Source organism: Sphaerodactylus townsendi, linkage group LG14, assembly GCF_021028975.2.
Source record: "Sphaerodactylus townsendi isolate TG3544 linkage group LG14, MPM_Stown_v2.3, whole genome shotgun sequence".
NCBI lineage: Eukaryota > Metazoa > Chordata > Lepidosauria > Squamata > Sphaerodactylidae > Sphaerodactylus > Sphaerodactylus townsendi.
This window is the reverse complement of record NC_059438.1, coordinates 36163582-36179780: the sequence shown is the minus strand read 5'-3', so window position 1 is coordinate 36179780 and position 16199 is coordinate 36163582. Positions and strand designations below refer to the sequence as shown.

Sequence of the window (16199 nt, the reverse complement as noted above, 5' to 3'; positions counted from 1 at the left end):
GGTGGGGGGGGGGGGGGGTGGGGGGGGGGGGGGGTGGGGGGGGGGGGGGGTGGGGGGGGGGGGGGGTGGGGGGGGGGGGGGGTGGGGGGGGGGGGGGGTGGGGGGGGGGGGGGGTGGGGGGGGGGGGGGGTGGGGGGGGGGGGGGGTGGGGGGGGGGGGGGGTGGGGGGGGGGGGGGGTGGGGGGGGGGGGGGGTGGGGGGGGGGGGGGGTGGGGGGGGGGGGGGGTGGGGGGGGGGGGGGGTGGGGGGGGGGGGGGGTGGGGGGGGGGGGGGGTGGGGGGGGGGGGGGGTGGGGGGGGGGGGGGGTGGGGGGGGGGGGGGGTGGGGGGGGGGGGGGGTGGGGGGGGGGGGGGGTGGGGGGGGGGGGGGGTGGGGGGGGGGGGGGGTGGGGGGGGGGGGGGGTGGGGGGGGGGGGGGGTGGGGGGGGGGGGGGGTGGGGGGGGGGGGGGGTGGGGGGGGGGGGGGGTGGGGGGGGGGGGGGGTGGGGGGGGGGGGGGGTGGGGGGGGGGGGGGGTGGGGGGGGGGGGGGGTGGGGGGGGGGGGGGGTGGGGGGGGGGGGGGGTGGGGGGGGGGGGGGGTGGGGGGGGGGGGGGGTGGGGGGGGGGGGGGGTGGGGGGGGGGGGGGGTGGGGGGGGGGGGGGGTGGGGGGGGGGGGGGGTGGGGGGGGGGGGGGGTGGGGGGGGGGGGGGGTGGGGGGGGGGGGGGGTGGGGGGGGGGGGGGGTGGGGGGGGGGGGGGGTGGGGGGGGGGGGGGGTGGGGGGGGGGGGGGGTGGGGGGGGGGGGGGGTGGGGGGGGGGGGGGGTGGGGGGGGGGGGGGGTGGGGGGGGGGGGGGGTGGGGGGGGGGGGGGGTGGGGGGGGGGGGGGGTGGGGGGGGGGGGGGGTGGGGGGGGGGGGGGGTGGGGGGGGGGGGGGGTGGGGGGGGGGGGGGGTGGGGGGGGGGGGGGGTGGGGGGGGGGGGGGGTGGGGGGGGGGGGGGGTGGGGGGGGGGGGGGGTGGGGGGGGGGGGGGGTGGGGGGGGGGGGGGGTGGGGGGGGGGGGGGGTGGGGGGGGGGGGGGGTGGGGGGGGGGGGGGGTGGGGGGGGGGGGGGGTGGGGGGGGGGGGGGGTGGGGGGGGGGGGGGGTGGGGGGGGGGGGGGGTGGGGGGGGGGGGGGGTGGGGGGGGGGGGGGGTGGGGGGGGGGGGGGGTGGGGGGGGGGGGGGGTGGGGGGGGGGGGGGGTGGGGGGGGGGGGGGGTGGGGGGGGGGGGGGGTGGGGGGGGGGGGGGGTGGGGGGGGGGGGGGGTGGGGGGGGGGGGGGGTGGGGGGGGGGGGGGGTGGGGGGGGGGGGGGGTGGGGGGGGGGGGGGGTGGGGGGGGGGGGGGGTGGGGGGGGGGGGGGGTGGGGGGGGGGGGGGGTGGGGGGGGGGGGGGGTGGGGGGGGGGGGGGGTGGGGGGGGGGGGGGGTGGGGGGGGGGGGGGGTGGGGGGGGGGGGGGGTGGGGGGGGGGGGGGGTGGGGGGGGGGGGGGGTGGGGGGGGGGGGGGGTGGGGGGGGGGGGGGGTGGGGGGGGGGGGGGGTGGGGGGGGGGGGGGGTGGGGGGGGGGGGGGGTGGGGGGGGGGGGGGGTGGGGGGGGGGGGGGGTGGGGGGGGGGGGGGGTGGGGGGGGGGGGGGGTGGGGGGGGGGGGGGGTGGGGGGGGGGGGGGGTGGGGGGGGGGGGGGGTGGGGGGGGGGGGGGGTGGGGGGGGGGGGGGGTGGGGGGGGGGGGGGGTGGGGGGGGGGGGGGGTGGGGGGGGGGGGGGGTGGGGGGGGGGGGGGGTGGGGGGGGGGGGGGGTGGGGGGGGGGGGGGGTGGGGGGGGGGGGGGGTGGGGGGGGGGGGGGGTGGGGGGGGGGGGGGGTGGGGGGGGGGGGGGGTGGGGGGGGGGGGGGGTGGGGGGGGGGGGGGGTGGGGGGGGGGGGGGGTGGGGGGGGGGGGGGGTGGGGGGGGGGGGGGGTGGGGGGGGGGGGGGGTGGGGGGGGGGGGGGGTGGGGGGGGGGGGGGGTGGGGGGGGGGGGGGGTGGGGGGGGGGGGGGGTGGGGGGGGGGGGGGGTGGGGGGGGGGGGGGGTGGGGGGGGGGGGGGGTGGGGGGGGGGGGGGGTGGGGGGGGGGGGGGGTGGGGGGGGGGGGGGGTGGGGGGGGGGGGGGGTGGGGGGGGGGGGGGGTGGGGGGGGGGGGGGGTGGGGGGGGGGGGGGGTGGGGGGGGGGGGGGGTGGGGGGGGGGGGGGGTGGGGGGGGGGGGGGGTGGGGGGGGGGGGGGGTGGGGGGGGGGGGGGGTGGGGGGGGGGGGGGGTGGGGGGGGGGGGGGGTGGGGGGGGGGGGGGGTGGGGGGGGGGGGGGGTGGGGGGGGGGGGGGGTGGGGGGGGGGGGGGGTGGGGGGGGGGGGGGGTGGGGGGGGGGGGGGGTGGGGGGGGGGGGGGGTGGGGGGGGGGGGGGGTGGGGGGGGGGGGGGGTGGGGGGGGGGGGGGGTGGGGGGGGGGGGGGGTGGGGGGGGGGGGGGGTGGGGGGGGGGGGGGGTGGGGGGGGGGGGGGGTGGGGGGGGGGGGGGGTGGGGGGGGGGGGGGGTGGGGGGGGGGGGGGGTGGGGGGGGGGGGGGGTGGGGGGGGGGGGGGGTGGGGGGGGGGGGGGGTGGGGGGGGGGGGGGGTGGGGGGGGGGGGGGGTGGGGGGGGGGGGGGGTGGGGGGGGGGGGGGGTGGGGGGGGGGGGGGGTGGGGGGGGGGGGGGGTGGGGGGGGGGGGGGGTGGGGGGGGGGGGGGGTGGGGGGGGGGGGGGGTGGGGGGGGGGGGGGGTGGGGGGGGGGGGGGGTGGGGGGGGGGGGGGGTGGGGGGGGGGGGGGGTGGGGGGGGGGGGGGGTGGGGGGGGGGGGGGGTGGGGGGGGGGGGGGGTGGGGGGGGGGGGGGGTGGGGGGGGGGGGGGGTGGGGGGGGGGGGGGGTGGGGGGGGGGGGGGGTGGGGGGGGGGGGGGGTGGGGGGGGGGGGGGGTGGGGGGGGGGGGGGGTGGGGGGGGGGGGGGGTGGGGGGGGGGGGGGGTGGGGGGGGGGGGGGGTGGGGGGGGGGGGGGGTGGGGGGGGGGGGGGGTGGGGGGGGGGGGGGGTGGGGGGGGGGGGGGGTGGGGGGGGGGGGGGGTGGGGGGGGGGGGGGGTGGGGGGGGGGGGGGGTGGGGGGGGGGGGGGGTGGGGGGGGGGGGGGGTGGGGGGGGGGGGGGGTGGGGGGGGGGGGGGGTGGGGGGGGGGGGGGGTGGGGGGGGGGGGGGGTGGGGGGGGGGGGGGGTGGGGGGGGGGGGGGGTGGGGGGGGGGGGGGGTGGGGGGGGGGGGGGGTGGGGGGGGGGGGGGGTGGGGGGGGGGGGGGGTGGGGGGGGGGGGGGGTGGGGGGGGGGGGGGGTGGGGGGGGGGGGGGGTGGGGGGGGGGGGGGGTGGGGGGGGGGGGGGGTGGGGGGGGGGGGGGGTGGGGGGGGGGGGGGGTGGGGGGGGGGGGGGGTGGGGGGGGGGGGGGGTGGGGGGGGGGGGGGGTGGGGGGGGGGGGGGGTGGGGGGGGGGGGGGGTGGGGGGGGGGGGGGGTGGGGGGGGGGGGGGGTGGGGGGGGGAAGCCAGTGACAAGGTAAGTTTCCTTTTCAGGATTTTGTGGGGGGGTGGGGATGGGGGGGCATAGCACACTTAGTTACTCCTTACAATAACTGAATGGAAATACTTGCTTTAGTAGTGTGGTTCTCATCTTGGGAAATTCTCTTTTGAAAAAAGACTGGTTTATCCTTTATGTTTTATCACATTCATGCAGTGTTCTGTCTTTTGTTCTAGATGTATTTGCTCAATGAATGAGGCCAGGAATTTTAAACAGTTATTCTTGTGTAACTCTGCTGTTGCAAGACTCTTCTAAATGGTGTGGTGAAGCTGAGTTGGATTGACATTAAAGTCTAATCTTTTAATGATAATTGTGACAACTTGCTTCCAACATGAGCTTAAGGGGAAATTCAAACACTTCTAATACTTGAACACCATACACAAGTCTTCTATGCTTGGTTCACCATCCACATTAACTATTTGATGACTGCTCCATTTCTTCCTTCACTATGTACCAAGTAAAAACCTCCATGTGCAAATAAGCCATCCCAGAACTTATATCACAAGGTGATCTTAGGTACAGCCTTGCACATGTTACTTTTCAGATGACAGCTCACAAAGTAACCATTGTGTTATCAAGCACTAAGTAAAAACTAAAAAAATATTCATACATGTTCCCATCAGGCCTACACTTAACAAAAACATTGATGACAACTATTGTAGTTCGTTCTTTTTAAATGGAGATGCCAGTCACTGACCCAGCAAGTTTGTGCATGTGTCAGAACTGTATCAGAAATGAAGATCCTCTTGCATCTACAAAGGACTCCTTGCACCAGAGTAAGGAGCCACCATTGTGTGTGTAAAGTGCAACCAAGTCTCAGCCGACTTATGGCAACCCCTTAACATTTCTAAGGCAAGAGCCAGACAGAGCAATCTGGGGGGTGGGGGTGGGGTGGGAGGTGGTTGTGTCATGGTCAGCAAGCCAACAGAGATGTACCCCCAACCCCTATTGAAATGCTCTATGCAGCTCCAAGGGCTGCGCCTACCTTTTTGCTGGTGTAAGTTCACACTGACAAATGTAGGCAACCCCAGACTGAAAGGGCTCAGGGAGCTAACTAATCCGAGCCCCAGGAACACCTCCTTTTGCACTGGCACACGCTCCTGCATTAGAGGTGCTACTTCTGCAGTTGTACTGGTGTCCATGTATGATGTTGCTGCCCTGCTCCCTATGGCTAACATAAGTGCCCCAATGCCAGCGTAAATGCCCCTATGCCAACACAAGTGGCATTTCTGCTGGTGTCAGGGTCATACTGCCTTCTGAGCAGTGGATCTCACTGTAACAGAGGTAGTTTGCCATTGCTTTCCTCCGCCCAACAACCCTTTCATTCTTTGGGGGTCTCCAATCCAGTTGCTAACTAGGGCTGGCCATGCTTAGTTTCTGAGATCAGGCTAACCTGAGTCATCCAGGTCAGGGCAAGGAGCCACCACTCGTGAAACATATGTTGGGTCCAATCATGAGCTTTAGCACCCATTTGATCTATAACCCTATCTTGTGCTACCATCTTATGAAATACCATCATATTGTCATTTGTCTTAGGTCTAATCTACATGCAAATGGATGTTAATTGTACCACTGCAGGTAGCGGGGGCAGGACTGCATATTTCAACAGTCTCCTTCCTTCCTCATGAAAATCTGGTATATCCAAATGTTTGGGCATACAGTCCTCTCTCACTCATTTGTATTCTGCATACAGGATTTATTGAATTGTTATTATTTGGGGGGGGGGGGGCAGCTTTAGATGCGGGATTCACCCAACTTTATTTTGATAGGGCACAAACCGAGGATATCTGTGCCAGAAACGTTTTCTCGATGTGTAGAATGTGTGGTAATAGTAATATATGATGACTTGAGGAATGGTTTCAGTAGACCACAACATTTATCTAGCATCCCACTGTTTAGAATTTGGACTTGTGTGAATTTGACAAACTTTTGCTGGTCAGTAGCTTAGTATAGAAGTTAAAATTAATTAATTTTTTCTGTAGCATATTTTAGGGTACACTTTATTTATTTATTTATTTATTTATTTATTTATTTATTTATTTATTTATGGCCTTTCTAAATTGTTGGTGATGGGGAATGCTGTGTACAGGATAACACTTTCCAACCTCAGTGAGATACTCCTATCCATATTAAAAGCATTTTCTAAGTTTCCCAACTGGGTGTGTAGTTTTATTTATTTGTAGTACCAGTTAAATAGAATGAGAATGCTACATTTATTGTCTGCGAGTTTTCTTCTGGGGTGATTTTTCACTGCAAGTCAAGAAAAGAGTTGTACGCTGCTTACTTTATAACAGACCAATGCTACTTAACTGACTCCAGGAATTTCCTTAAAATATGCTGCCTTTATCAAGCACTTATTCAATGAACATTTTTTTAATGTGTAGGCCTCCAATGACATATGTATTCAAGTTTTCAGTACCCTCCAAACCCATTGGCATGCATGTATTTGCAGAGGAGAACTTCCCAATTAATATATCCTTCGTTTTAAAGTTTCTGTGTAATGTGTGAAAATATAATGAATACCATAAAAGTAGAGAGAGAAGCTGTATTTGCTACAAAAAGGTGTAAACATTGGAGTTGTCTTGGATCAGTTCCTCATGAACACTTGGTGTAACAGGACAGAAATATGTTGTTGCTCGTTCTCTATTGCTAACAGTATTCTAATGAAGTTGAGTTGAAGCTTCTCTTGCCACCAAAGCATGCATGAAAATTTACCTATACAAATATGTAGCATACTCTTCCTGCAGTGGATGACAGGTAAGCATGAAAGAAGTAACCCAGACTCTCCATGTTTTTCATCTGGAAGTGAATAGTTGCAGTTCTCCTTCTGAGACTCTGGGTGCCACTATTGGCCAAAGTAGAAATCACACTGACTAAACCTTCTCAGACTGCAGATCTGGAAGCCTAGCAGAACGAAGAGACATTCAAACATTTTTCCCAAGGAAAGGTAGACGCTGCATGTTAGACAGACGAGGTAGCAACCAGTATCAAGGTTTATGCATCCTTGTAGTGGATTTCTACATTCTAAAAGGAGATTGAAAATCTTCAGTTTATTGGAGCACACAAAAAAGGGATAAAGCCCACTTCTCACTGAGTCAGATGGACAACAGGCACAAAGATTACAGCCAGGCAGCAAGAAGGCAAGTACGTCTCCTCTTATTATTGTCTTTAATTAGCAAGATTGCCTCAGAGGAGGTTCATTATTCCATTCCAGAGGAAATGGAAGAGGGTTCTGTTGTGGGGAATCTTGCCAAAGATTTGGGACTGAACACTGGAGAAATAGCAAAGCGCAACCTGCATGCCCTTGCTCTAGATAAAAAGCAATATTTTGCTATCAATACAAAAAATGGAAATCTGCACATAAAGAGCAGGATTGATAGAGAAGAAATGTGTGGGGGGAATGCACTCTGCCAAATAAGTTTTGATGCGATGATTGAAAATCCTATGAATATCTTCCATGTTAATGTGGAGATCCAGGACATTAATGACAATGCACCACAATTCTTAAATGGTGATATCAAGATAGAGGCAAGTGAATTATCTATACCTGGTGCCATCTTTCTTCTTGGGAAAGCTGCAGATCCTGATATTGGGCTGAATTCTCTCCAAAGTTACCAGCTCAGCCCAAATCACTATTTTGTTCTACAAGTTAGAGAGGGAGAAGATGGAAGTAAACATGCTGAACTTGTGCTGAATAAACAGTTGGATCGGGAAAGTGAAAGCAGTTTCCACTTAACCCTCCTGGCTGCGGATGGAGGGAAGCCTGCCAAAACTGGGACAGCCAAAATTTTGATAAATGTAATAGATGCCAATGACAACCCACCTGTGTTCTTGCAAAAAGTATACAAGATCAGCTTGAAAGAAAGTAAGCCCAAAGGGTCTTCAGTGGTACAAGTGAAAGCCACTGACAGAGATGAAGGTTCCAATGCCCAGATTAGCTACAGTTTTAGTACCACTGATAAAAGTGCTCATCACAAATTTCATTTGGATCTACAAAATGGGACAATCACAGTTATGGAGACACTGGACTTTGAGGAAGCAGAAAAATATTCTGTAGCAGTAGAAGCAAAGGATGGGGGTGGGTTGGTGGCTCACTGCAATGTTGAAATAAAGATATTAGATGAGAATGACAATGCCCCGGAAATCATTCTTGTCTCATCATCCAGCCCAATACGTGAAGACTCTCCAAGTGGGACTCTGGTAGCCCTTATCAATGTAAAAGACAGAGACTCGGGAGAAAATGGAGATGTAGTTTGTCATTTACTAAGTAATTTGCCATTTCAAATTGTCTCAACATCCAATAATTACTATAAGGTGCTCACAGATGGTATACTGGACAGAGAAAATACTCCCGAGTATAACATCACAATCACAGCCACAGACAAAGGCAATCCTCCTCTTTCTACACTCACGACCATTTCAGTGCAGATCTCTGATATCAATGATAACCCTCCAGCCTTTGAAAAGCCTTCCTATACTGCCTACGTGCCAGAAAACAACCCCTCTGGAGCCTCCATTTTCAGGGTCAAAGCCTCTGACCGAGATCTGGATCGCAATGCTCAAATCACTTACTCCATCCTCAAGAGCAACATTGAGGACCTTCCTATATCCTCATATGTCTCCATTAATTCTGAGAGTGGAATTATTTATGCACAGCGCTCCTTTGACTATGAGCAATTCAGGGAGTTCCAGCTTCAAGTGAAGGCCCAAGATGGAGGTTCTCCTGCTCTCAGCAGCAATGTCACAGTGAAAGTTCTCATTGTGGACCAGAATGACAACAGCCCTCAGATCCTCTACCCTTCCAAAGCAGTGGAAGGCTCAGCCTTGTTTGAGATGATTCCTCGTTCAGCCGATGCAGATTACCTGGTGACCAAGGTGGTAGCAGTGGATGCTGACTCTGGACACAATGCCTGGCTCTCCTACCACCTGCTTCAGGCCACCGAACCAGGGCTCTTCACAATTGGACACCATACCGGTGAGATCAGGACATCCCGCACATTTTTGGAAAGGGATGCTGTGAAGCAGAAGGTTGTCATCTTAGTGAAGGATAATGGGCACACCTCACTATCTGCTACAGTGACACTGAACCTGGTCTTTGCTGAGAACTTCCAGGAGGCCCTCCCAGAAATGAAAAACCAGTCCAGCCTTCCTGACTATCAGTCTGATCTGCAGTTCTACCTGGTGCTGGCCTTGGCTTTGATCTCATTCTTGTTCCTCTTGACAGTGATTCTGGCCATTCTGATGAAACTTAGACGATCAGGGAATCCCAAGTTCCTGCAGTGCTTTGCTCCTGTTCCCCATTCAAACAACGGTATCATATTTCCACCCAACTATGAAGAGGGGACATTGCCTTATTCTTATCAACTTTGTTTATCATCTGAATCTCGGATACAGCAATATGCCTTTCCAACAACCAGTGTTCAAACAGCAGAGGACATTTCTTTTCAGAATCAGTCTGAGGCACTTTTGACAGCCAATGAGGGGAGTAGCCTTAATTGTGAGATGGATAAATCTGATACGGTGAGTTTATTCTGAGCAGACATTTTGACTGTGATTGTAAATGGTCACTTGTATTGTCATAAGAAAATGACTTCTCCGTACAGATAGTATTTTTTAATTTCTTAGCTTCCTTGTGATCCTGACTAGATTTGACTTTTTTCATTGCCTCAGCCTTACAAGATACTTAAGGTTTGAATACGTTAGAGTAATTATTTTTAATGAGTGTGCGCCCAGGATTGGTCCTATTTGTCTTATTTTATATCATTTATTATATCGTTATTTATATTTATATATAAATACTACTAGTAATAACCTCAGTAAACCAGTTCTGCAAATTAGTCCAGTATTTACTGTATATACTCGCATATAAGTCGAATTTTCCAGCACATTTTTGTGCTGCAAAAGCCCCCCTCGACTTATACGCGAGTCAGGTGTATTTTAAAATATATTTTAGGGTTTTTATTTTGTCGGCCGCCAGCGGGTGCAGTTTTTAGGCTAGCGGCACCAAAATATCAGTTTTTTTCAAGAGACTCTCCTGATGATACCACCCAAGTTTGGTACAGTTTGGTTCAGGGGGCCCAAAGTTATGGACCCCCAAATGGTGTGCCCCATCCCCCATTGTTTCCAATGGGAGCTAATAGTAGATGGGGCTACATTTTGAGGGTCCATAACTTTGGACCCCTTGAACCAAACTTCACCAAGCCTGGGTGGTATCATCAGGATAATCTCTTGCTGATACCAGCCAGGTTTGGTGATGTTTGGTTTAGGGGGTCAAAAGTTATGGATCTCCAAAGTGGGTGCTCCCATCCCCCTTTGTTTCCAATGGGAGCTAATAGTAGATGGGGTACCCTTTTGAGGATCCATAACTTTGGACCCCCTAAACCAAAATTCACCAAACCTGGGTGGTATCATCAGGAGAGTCTCCTAAAGATACTCTGAAATATTGGTTCTGCTAACATAAACATTCCTCCCCTGTCCAAAAATCCAGTTTTGAAGGATTTTAACTCTTGTGTTTCACCTTGGTTGCTGATTGAGCTAAGGTTTTTGTACTTTTAAAGTTATTGTTGAGACCATATTGTTTTTGTTGACCCTCTTTTCCACTTACAGAGCTAGTTTACTGTTTTTCTTTGAAGTAAATATCCAAAAATGTTTAACCTACTGATGCCTCAATTAATGTAATTTTATTGGTATCTATTTTTATTTTTGAAATTTACCAGTAGCTGCTGCATTTCCCACCCTCAACTTATACGCGAGTCAACAAGTTTTCCCAGTTTTTTGTGGTAAAATCAGGTGCCTCGACTTATATGCAGGTCGACTTATACACGAGTATATACGGTATACTTTAGTTATTTATTTTGTTAAATTTATATTCTGCCCTTTCCCCGTAGGGCACAGATATCTATAACTTACCAGTTAAAAATGCATGGGTATGCCCTTTTTTGTTATATTCCATCATTACAAGCTTTTTCATCTTCTCCATTTTATTTCCTGATATTCTCAATGTAAGTGTGGAGGTTTGACATTTTTATGCCACTGATATTTCATTGATATCCAACCGTTGCAAATGACATAAATTTGATGTGGGAAAGTGTTATGAGGATTCCCAGCTGGCAGAAAACTGAGGCATGGGGGACACCATTGTGTTAACAGCATGATATCATTTCAGTGGCAAACCATAGAGTTTCTGGTGAATCCTAGAACAACAGTGATTTTCAGATTTTTTTTTCCTGTGCCACGGTATCAAACAACAGTAATGGTCAAAGACCGCCTTCAAGAATTCCTCCACTATTTCAGAATCCTGGCAGGCTTACTTGGGGTTTGATTCATTCAAGAGAAAAGAGAAAGAAAACCATGGACTTTTGAGGCAAACAGTAAGACAGAGAAATTCAATGTAATTACTGATTTTTACTCAATCGCACTAGTGGTCCTTTTGTGGATGTTTCCTATACTGCAAATGAATATCTTTTAGTTTAGATCTCAGTGTCAAGATGATGGCTTGCCTAGTGAATCCCAGAGCATTTGACCTGAGAATTTAAGAGAAATGTAAAAGTAATATGGAGCATGTATCTAAGTTGCACCCATCCCATATTGACATAGGAAATGATAGTGCCTTTTCTATTTGAATTTTGTTTGGGTTATCAGGAGATGGTTATTCAGACTTAAATGAAATGGTGTTCACCCACTCCAATGGCAGCAATGACGTAAGAAAACATGAAGTGTGGTGACTTTAAGTTGCAGTATGGGTTACTGAGGTGGGGAAAATATGGTATGGCTTGCCATTGTTGGTGGCAGACCTGTTCTTCTGGTTTACCTGTAGTTCTACCTCCATGGTTGATTATCAGGAACTAACAGTGCAATCCTAAGCACTTCTGCTCAAAATCCTACTCAGTTCTATTCAGTTGGGCTATTTCTTGAAACGTGCTCTTAGAATGGCAGCCTAAGTGTACACAAGCTTCCAGACTTGGAAGCCATATTTCTCTTGATGGGGCTCCTAAATTTTGGTATCTTGATGGGGCTCCTAAACTTTGGTATCTCCTAAACTTTGGTATCTTGATGGGGCTCTTAAATTTTGGTATCTTAACAATTGACTTACTTGTGAGGGTATAGTGAACTATTCTGGAATTAAAATGGAAATTGATTGATTGATTGATTGATTGATTGATTGATTGATTGATTGATTGATTGGATTTGTATTCCGCACTGCCCCGAAAGGTTCAGGGTGGCGTACAACAATAGTACAAACAGCAGTATCAATAACAATAACATCAAGTACATTACAATAAATAGCTAACATCAATGAACATAGGCAATAAAGTCAGCAAATAGCCAACATCACAGCATCATACACTACAAATCATGAACATACTGTCAAAAATGGAGAAAACATCAATAAGCATAACGCATTAGGATGCAATATAACAGTGTCAACAAATAACAATCATAACAATATACATAACAAAATATGAGTAAATATCAGTAAAAATTGCACAATCATTTAACAAAAACCCAACAATAATCCTAGCCCAATAACAGTTCAAAATGCAAATGCAGATGGCGACTTCTTCTTCTAAAATGAGGTCTACAAACATAACCTAGTTCTAACTATCTAAACAGTCCATAGGGTGATAGGGCAATGGCTAAGCCTATCGCTAACCTAAGGATAAGAGCGACCACTGACTAAGTTTAAATCCGTAAACATACTACCCTAACACTAACTCTATAAACAACTAAGAAAATAACAACACTGGCTACCTAACAATGGAAACAGTTTAACTATTTCTGTCAAAATCTCCTAACAGCTGTAAGCACCAACTCCAACCCTCATCCACAGTCAACATACCCAGTGATAACAGTGCTGAACTCTGTTCTCTTTGGGGTGTGGTAGTGGGCCGCCATGCAGATACAAATAGTGACATCCCAAATTCCATACAGAGAAAACTGATGGATGACAATGCAAAGACTTCCACTTTTAGAAGTACAAAACTATTATTTAGGTAGCAAGAGTTTTCATTGGAATAGTAGTATTAGCTTTAAAAATGGGCCAGGATAATGGACCTGGGGCCTGCATTTACCCTTCAGTATTATTCCCTCTTCTAATAACTATTATAACATGCAGACAGAGAGCCCTTTAGACAGAGAAAAACTTTCTGAATATAATATTACAATCACTACTACCAAGGGATGCCTCCATTTGCCACACAGAAAAAAAATCTCATTACTTGTTTCAGATATCAATAACAATTCCCCTTCTTTTAAGAAACCTTCCTATATAATTTATGTGCTTAAGAAGTTAAATAGTTTTTTTTAAAGGAAAATATTTCCAGCTATTCCACTCAGGGCCAAATACAGGGGGATACTCCTTCGAAAAATTAATCCTTCAGTGTTCATTTGTCATCTACCAAAATAAAATTGCCTTCTAATCAGACTTCTACCTTAAAACAAATGAAAAAGCAGTCATTGCAGTTTTCCTTCTAAGCCGCAGAGTGTCGCTGTTGACCAATTTCACAGCTACATGAAGGACAGAGAGCCACGGATATTTTTCTACACTTCATATTGCTTCATCAGTTTATGGAGACCGGAGGACTTCAACACAAAGGCAGAGAGAAAAAGTCTTGTGGCTTGTAGAAATTTAGAAGAAAGACAGTTTATTGTTCCTAAGATCTCCTGCGCCTTGGAGAGGATTTGATCTGTTTGGGGGGGCTAAAGAGACTGCTATTTTGTCTGGGATCCAGATGGACAGAGAGCACAAAGGGAATGGCCGGGCACGCGGAAGGCAAGTACTGCTTCTCTCTTTATTGTCTTTCTGCAGCTGGGCTGCCTCAGAGCAGATTCAGTATTCCATAGCTGAAGAGATGCCAAAGGGTACTCTTGTGGGGAATCTTGCCCAGGATTTGGGTCTGAGTGCCAGAGAACTAGCCCAGCGCAATCTACATGCTGTGCCTGTGGATGAGATGCAATATTTCACTATCAGTGCAGAGAATGGGAAACTCTATGTCAATGACAGAATAGACAGGGAAGAGATCTGTGCCTCAACTACACTTTGCCTTGTTAATTTAGAGGCAGTGGTTGAAAACCCTCTGAATATTTTCCATATAAGTGTAGTGATTCAGGACATTAATGATAATGCACCATCTTTTGCAAGTGAAAACATCAAGTTGGAAATCAGTGAATCTAGTGCCCTGGGTATAAAATATGTTCTTGGGAAAGCTGAAGATCCTGACATTGGTAGGAATTCTGTGCAGAAATATCAAATCAACCCCAACCAGTATTTCACTGTGGAAGTTAGAGAGAGCAAGGATGGGAAGAAATTTGCAGATTTAGTGCTGCAGCAGCCATTAGATCGAGAGAGGGAACCGACTATCCAATTGACGCTTTTCGCCATAGATGGTGGAGAACCAAGAAAAACTGGTACTGCCCAGATACAAATTATTGTCAGTGACACTAATGACAATTTTCCTATCTTCTCACAAGAACATTACAAGGCAACTTTGAGGGAAAGTGTACCAGTTGGTTCATTTGTGCTCCAGATTGTGGCCTCTGATGATGATGAAGGGACAAATGCCCAGATCACATATCATTTCAGCAACATACCGATGAATGGCCAGGAGACATTCAGCCTGGATTCAGTCAATGGCACAATAACCCTAAAAGGGCCTTTGGATTTTGAGGAAACCAGAGAATTTACCATGACAGCCGCAGCAAAAGATGGAGGAGGATTAGTGACCCACTGCAACATTGAAGTAACAGTTCTGGATGAGAACGACAACTCCCCAGAGGTGTCGGTCATTTCCCTGTTTAGCCCAGTCCCTGAAGATTCCCTTCCTGGAACATTAATTGCCTTGGTCAATGTAAAAGACAAAGATACCGGGGACAGTGGGAAAGTTACATGTGACTTACAAAATCATTTACCCTTCAAAATGATTCCCTCTTCTAATAATTATTATAAGCTGCAGACAGAGAGTCCTTTAGACCGAGAAAAACATTACGAATATAATATCACAATCACTGCTACTGATCAAGGGACCCCTCCACTCTCCACACAGAAAACCATCTCACTACTAATTTCAGATATCAATGACAATTCCCCTTCCTTTGTGAAATCATCCTATACTGTCTATGTGCCAGAAAACAATCCTTCTGGTGCTTCTGTTTTCACTGTCAAAGCCTTGGACCCAGACATGGACCAAAATGCACGTATCACATATTCCATCCTCCACAGCAACATCAAAGAGCTCCCCATCTCTTCCTATATCTCCATTAACTCTGAGACTGGAGCTCTGTATGCCCAAAGGTCCTTCGACTATGAACAGTTCCGAGAGTTCCAGCTTCAAGTGAAGGCCCAAGATGGAGGTTCTCCCCCTCTCAGCAGCAATGTCACAGTGAGGGTGTTCATTCTGGATCGGAATGACAACAGCCCCAAGATCCTGTCCCCTCCACAAGAAGCCACGGGCTCAGCCTTGTTTGAGATGGTCCCTCGCTCGGCTGAGGCAGGATATCTGGTTACAAAGGTGGTGGCTGTGGATGCTGATTCTGGACACAATGCCTGGCTTTCCTACCATGTCATTCAAGCCACTGAACCAGGATTCTTCACTGTTGGTTCTCACGTTGGTGAGATTAGGACATCAAGGGCCTTTGTGGAGAAAGATGCTGCAAAGCAGAAACTGGTCATTTTGGTGAAGGATAACGGGCAGCCGTCTCTCTCGGCCACTGTGACCCTGAACCTGGTCTTTGCTGAGAACTTTCAGGAGGCCCTCCCAGAAATGAAAAATCAATCCACCCTCCCGGATTATCAGTCTGATCTGCAGTTCTACCTGGTGCTGGCCTTGGCTTTGATGTCGTTCTTGTTCCTCTTGGCGGTGATTCTGGTCATCCTGATGAAGCTTCGAAAATCCGGGAATCCCAAGTTCCTGCAGTGTTTAGCTCCTGTTCCCCATTCAAAGGCTGGTGCCATCTTCCCCCCAAATTTTGAAGATGGGACTTTGCCTTATTCCTACCAACTGTGCCTGTCCTCAGAATCCAGGAAGAATGAGCTGACTTTCTTAACTCCCAATATTCAGATTGCAGAGAATATTCTTTGTAACAACACATCTGGTGTTCCTATCCTTGGCAATGGAGAAAACAATTTAAATTCTGAAGTGGAGAGTACTGACAAGGTATATAGCATTATTTTATGGTATATAATGGTGTTGATGTAACTTCTTTATTTATTTATTTTTACTTTTGCTGTCTGTCAGCTTGGAAGCCAGTGAGTATGGAGCGTGTGCGTGCGTGCATGCGTGCGTGCGTGCGTGCGTGTGTTGATAGTTGTTTTACACCCACACTAGTTCCCAATGTTTTCCAGATGTTTTATTGCCTTTGTGCTCTTTAGTATACCTTTGTCAACGTTCCTCACATTGTTATCAGATTCCATGATTCGGAAGGTTATTTTTTATTGAAAAATGACTTGAATAAAAATAATCTGGAAGACAGGATACGCACTGAAGCATTTCAAAAGACGCCATAAAAGAGCATTCTATTTTCTAAATCTAACTAGATGACCAAATTCATGAGAATTAAAATATGCATTTCC

The 16199-nt window shown here is 52.7% G+C and overlaps 1 protein-coding gene across 10 annotated transcripts in view; it reads left to right on the top strand.

Moving 5' to 3' along the window:
* Positions 1 to 16199, top strand: part of LOC125443375 (protocadherin gamma-C5-like) — a 373248-nt gene that overhangs the window by 126140 nt on the left and 230909 nt on the right. The window contains exon 1 of one of the 10 annotated variants that reach the window (XM_048515418.1): positions 6568 to 9151. The exons of 8 other annotated variants lie outside the window; for them this stretch is intronic. In XM_048515418.1, the coding sequence (XP_048371375.1) occupies positions 6731 to 9151 (2421 nt within the window). In that variant the 5' untranslated portion in view covers positions 6568 to 6730. Of the gene's footprint in view, positions 1 to 6567; positions 9152 to 13043; positions 15784 to 16199 lie in introns of those variants that run through there. One more of the 10 variants, XM_048515417.1, reaches the window with a different exon arrangement.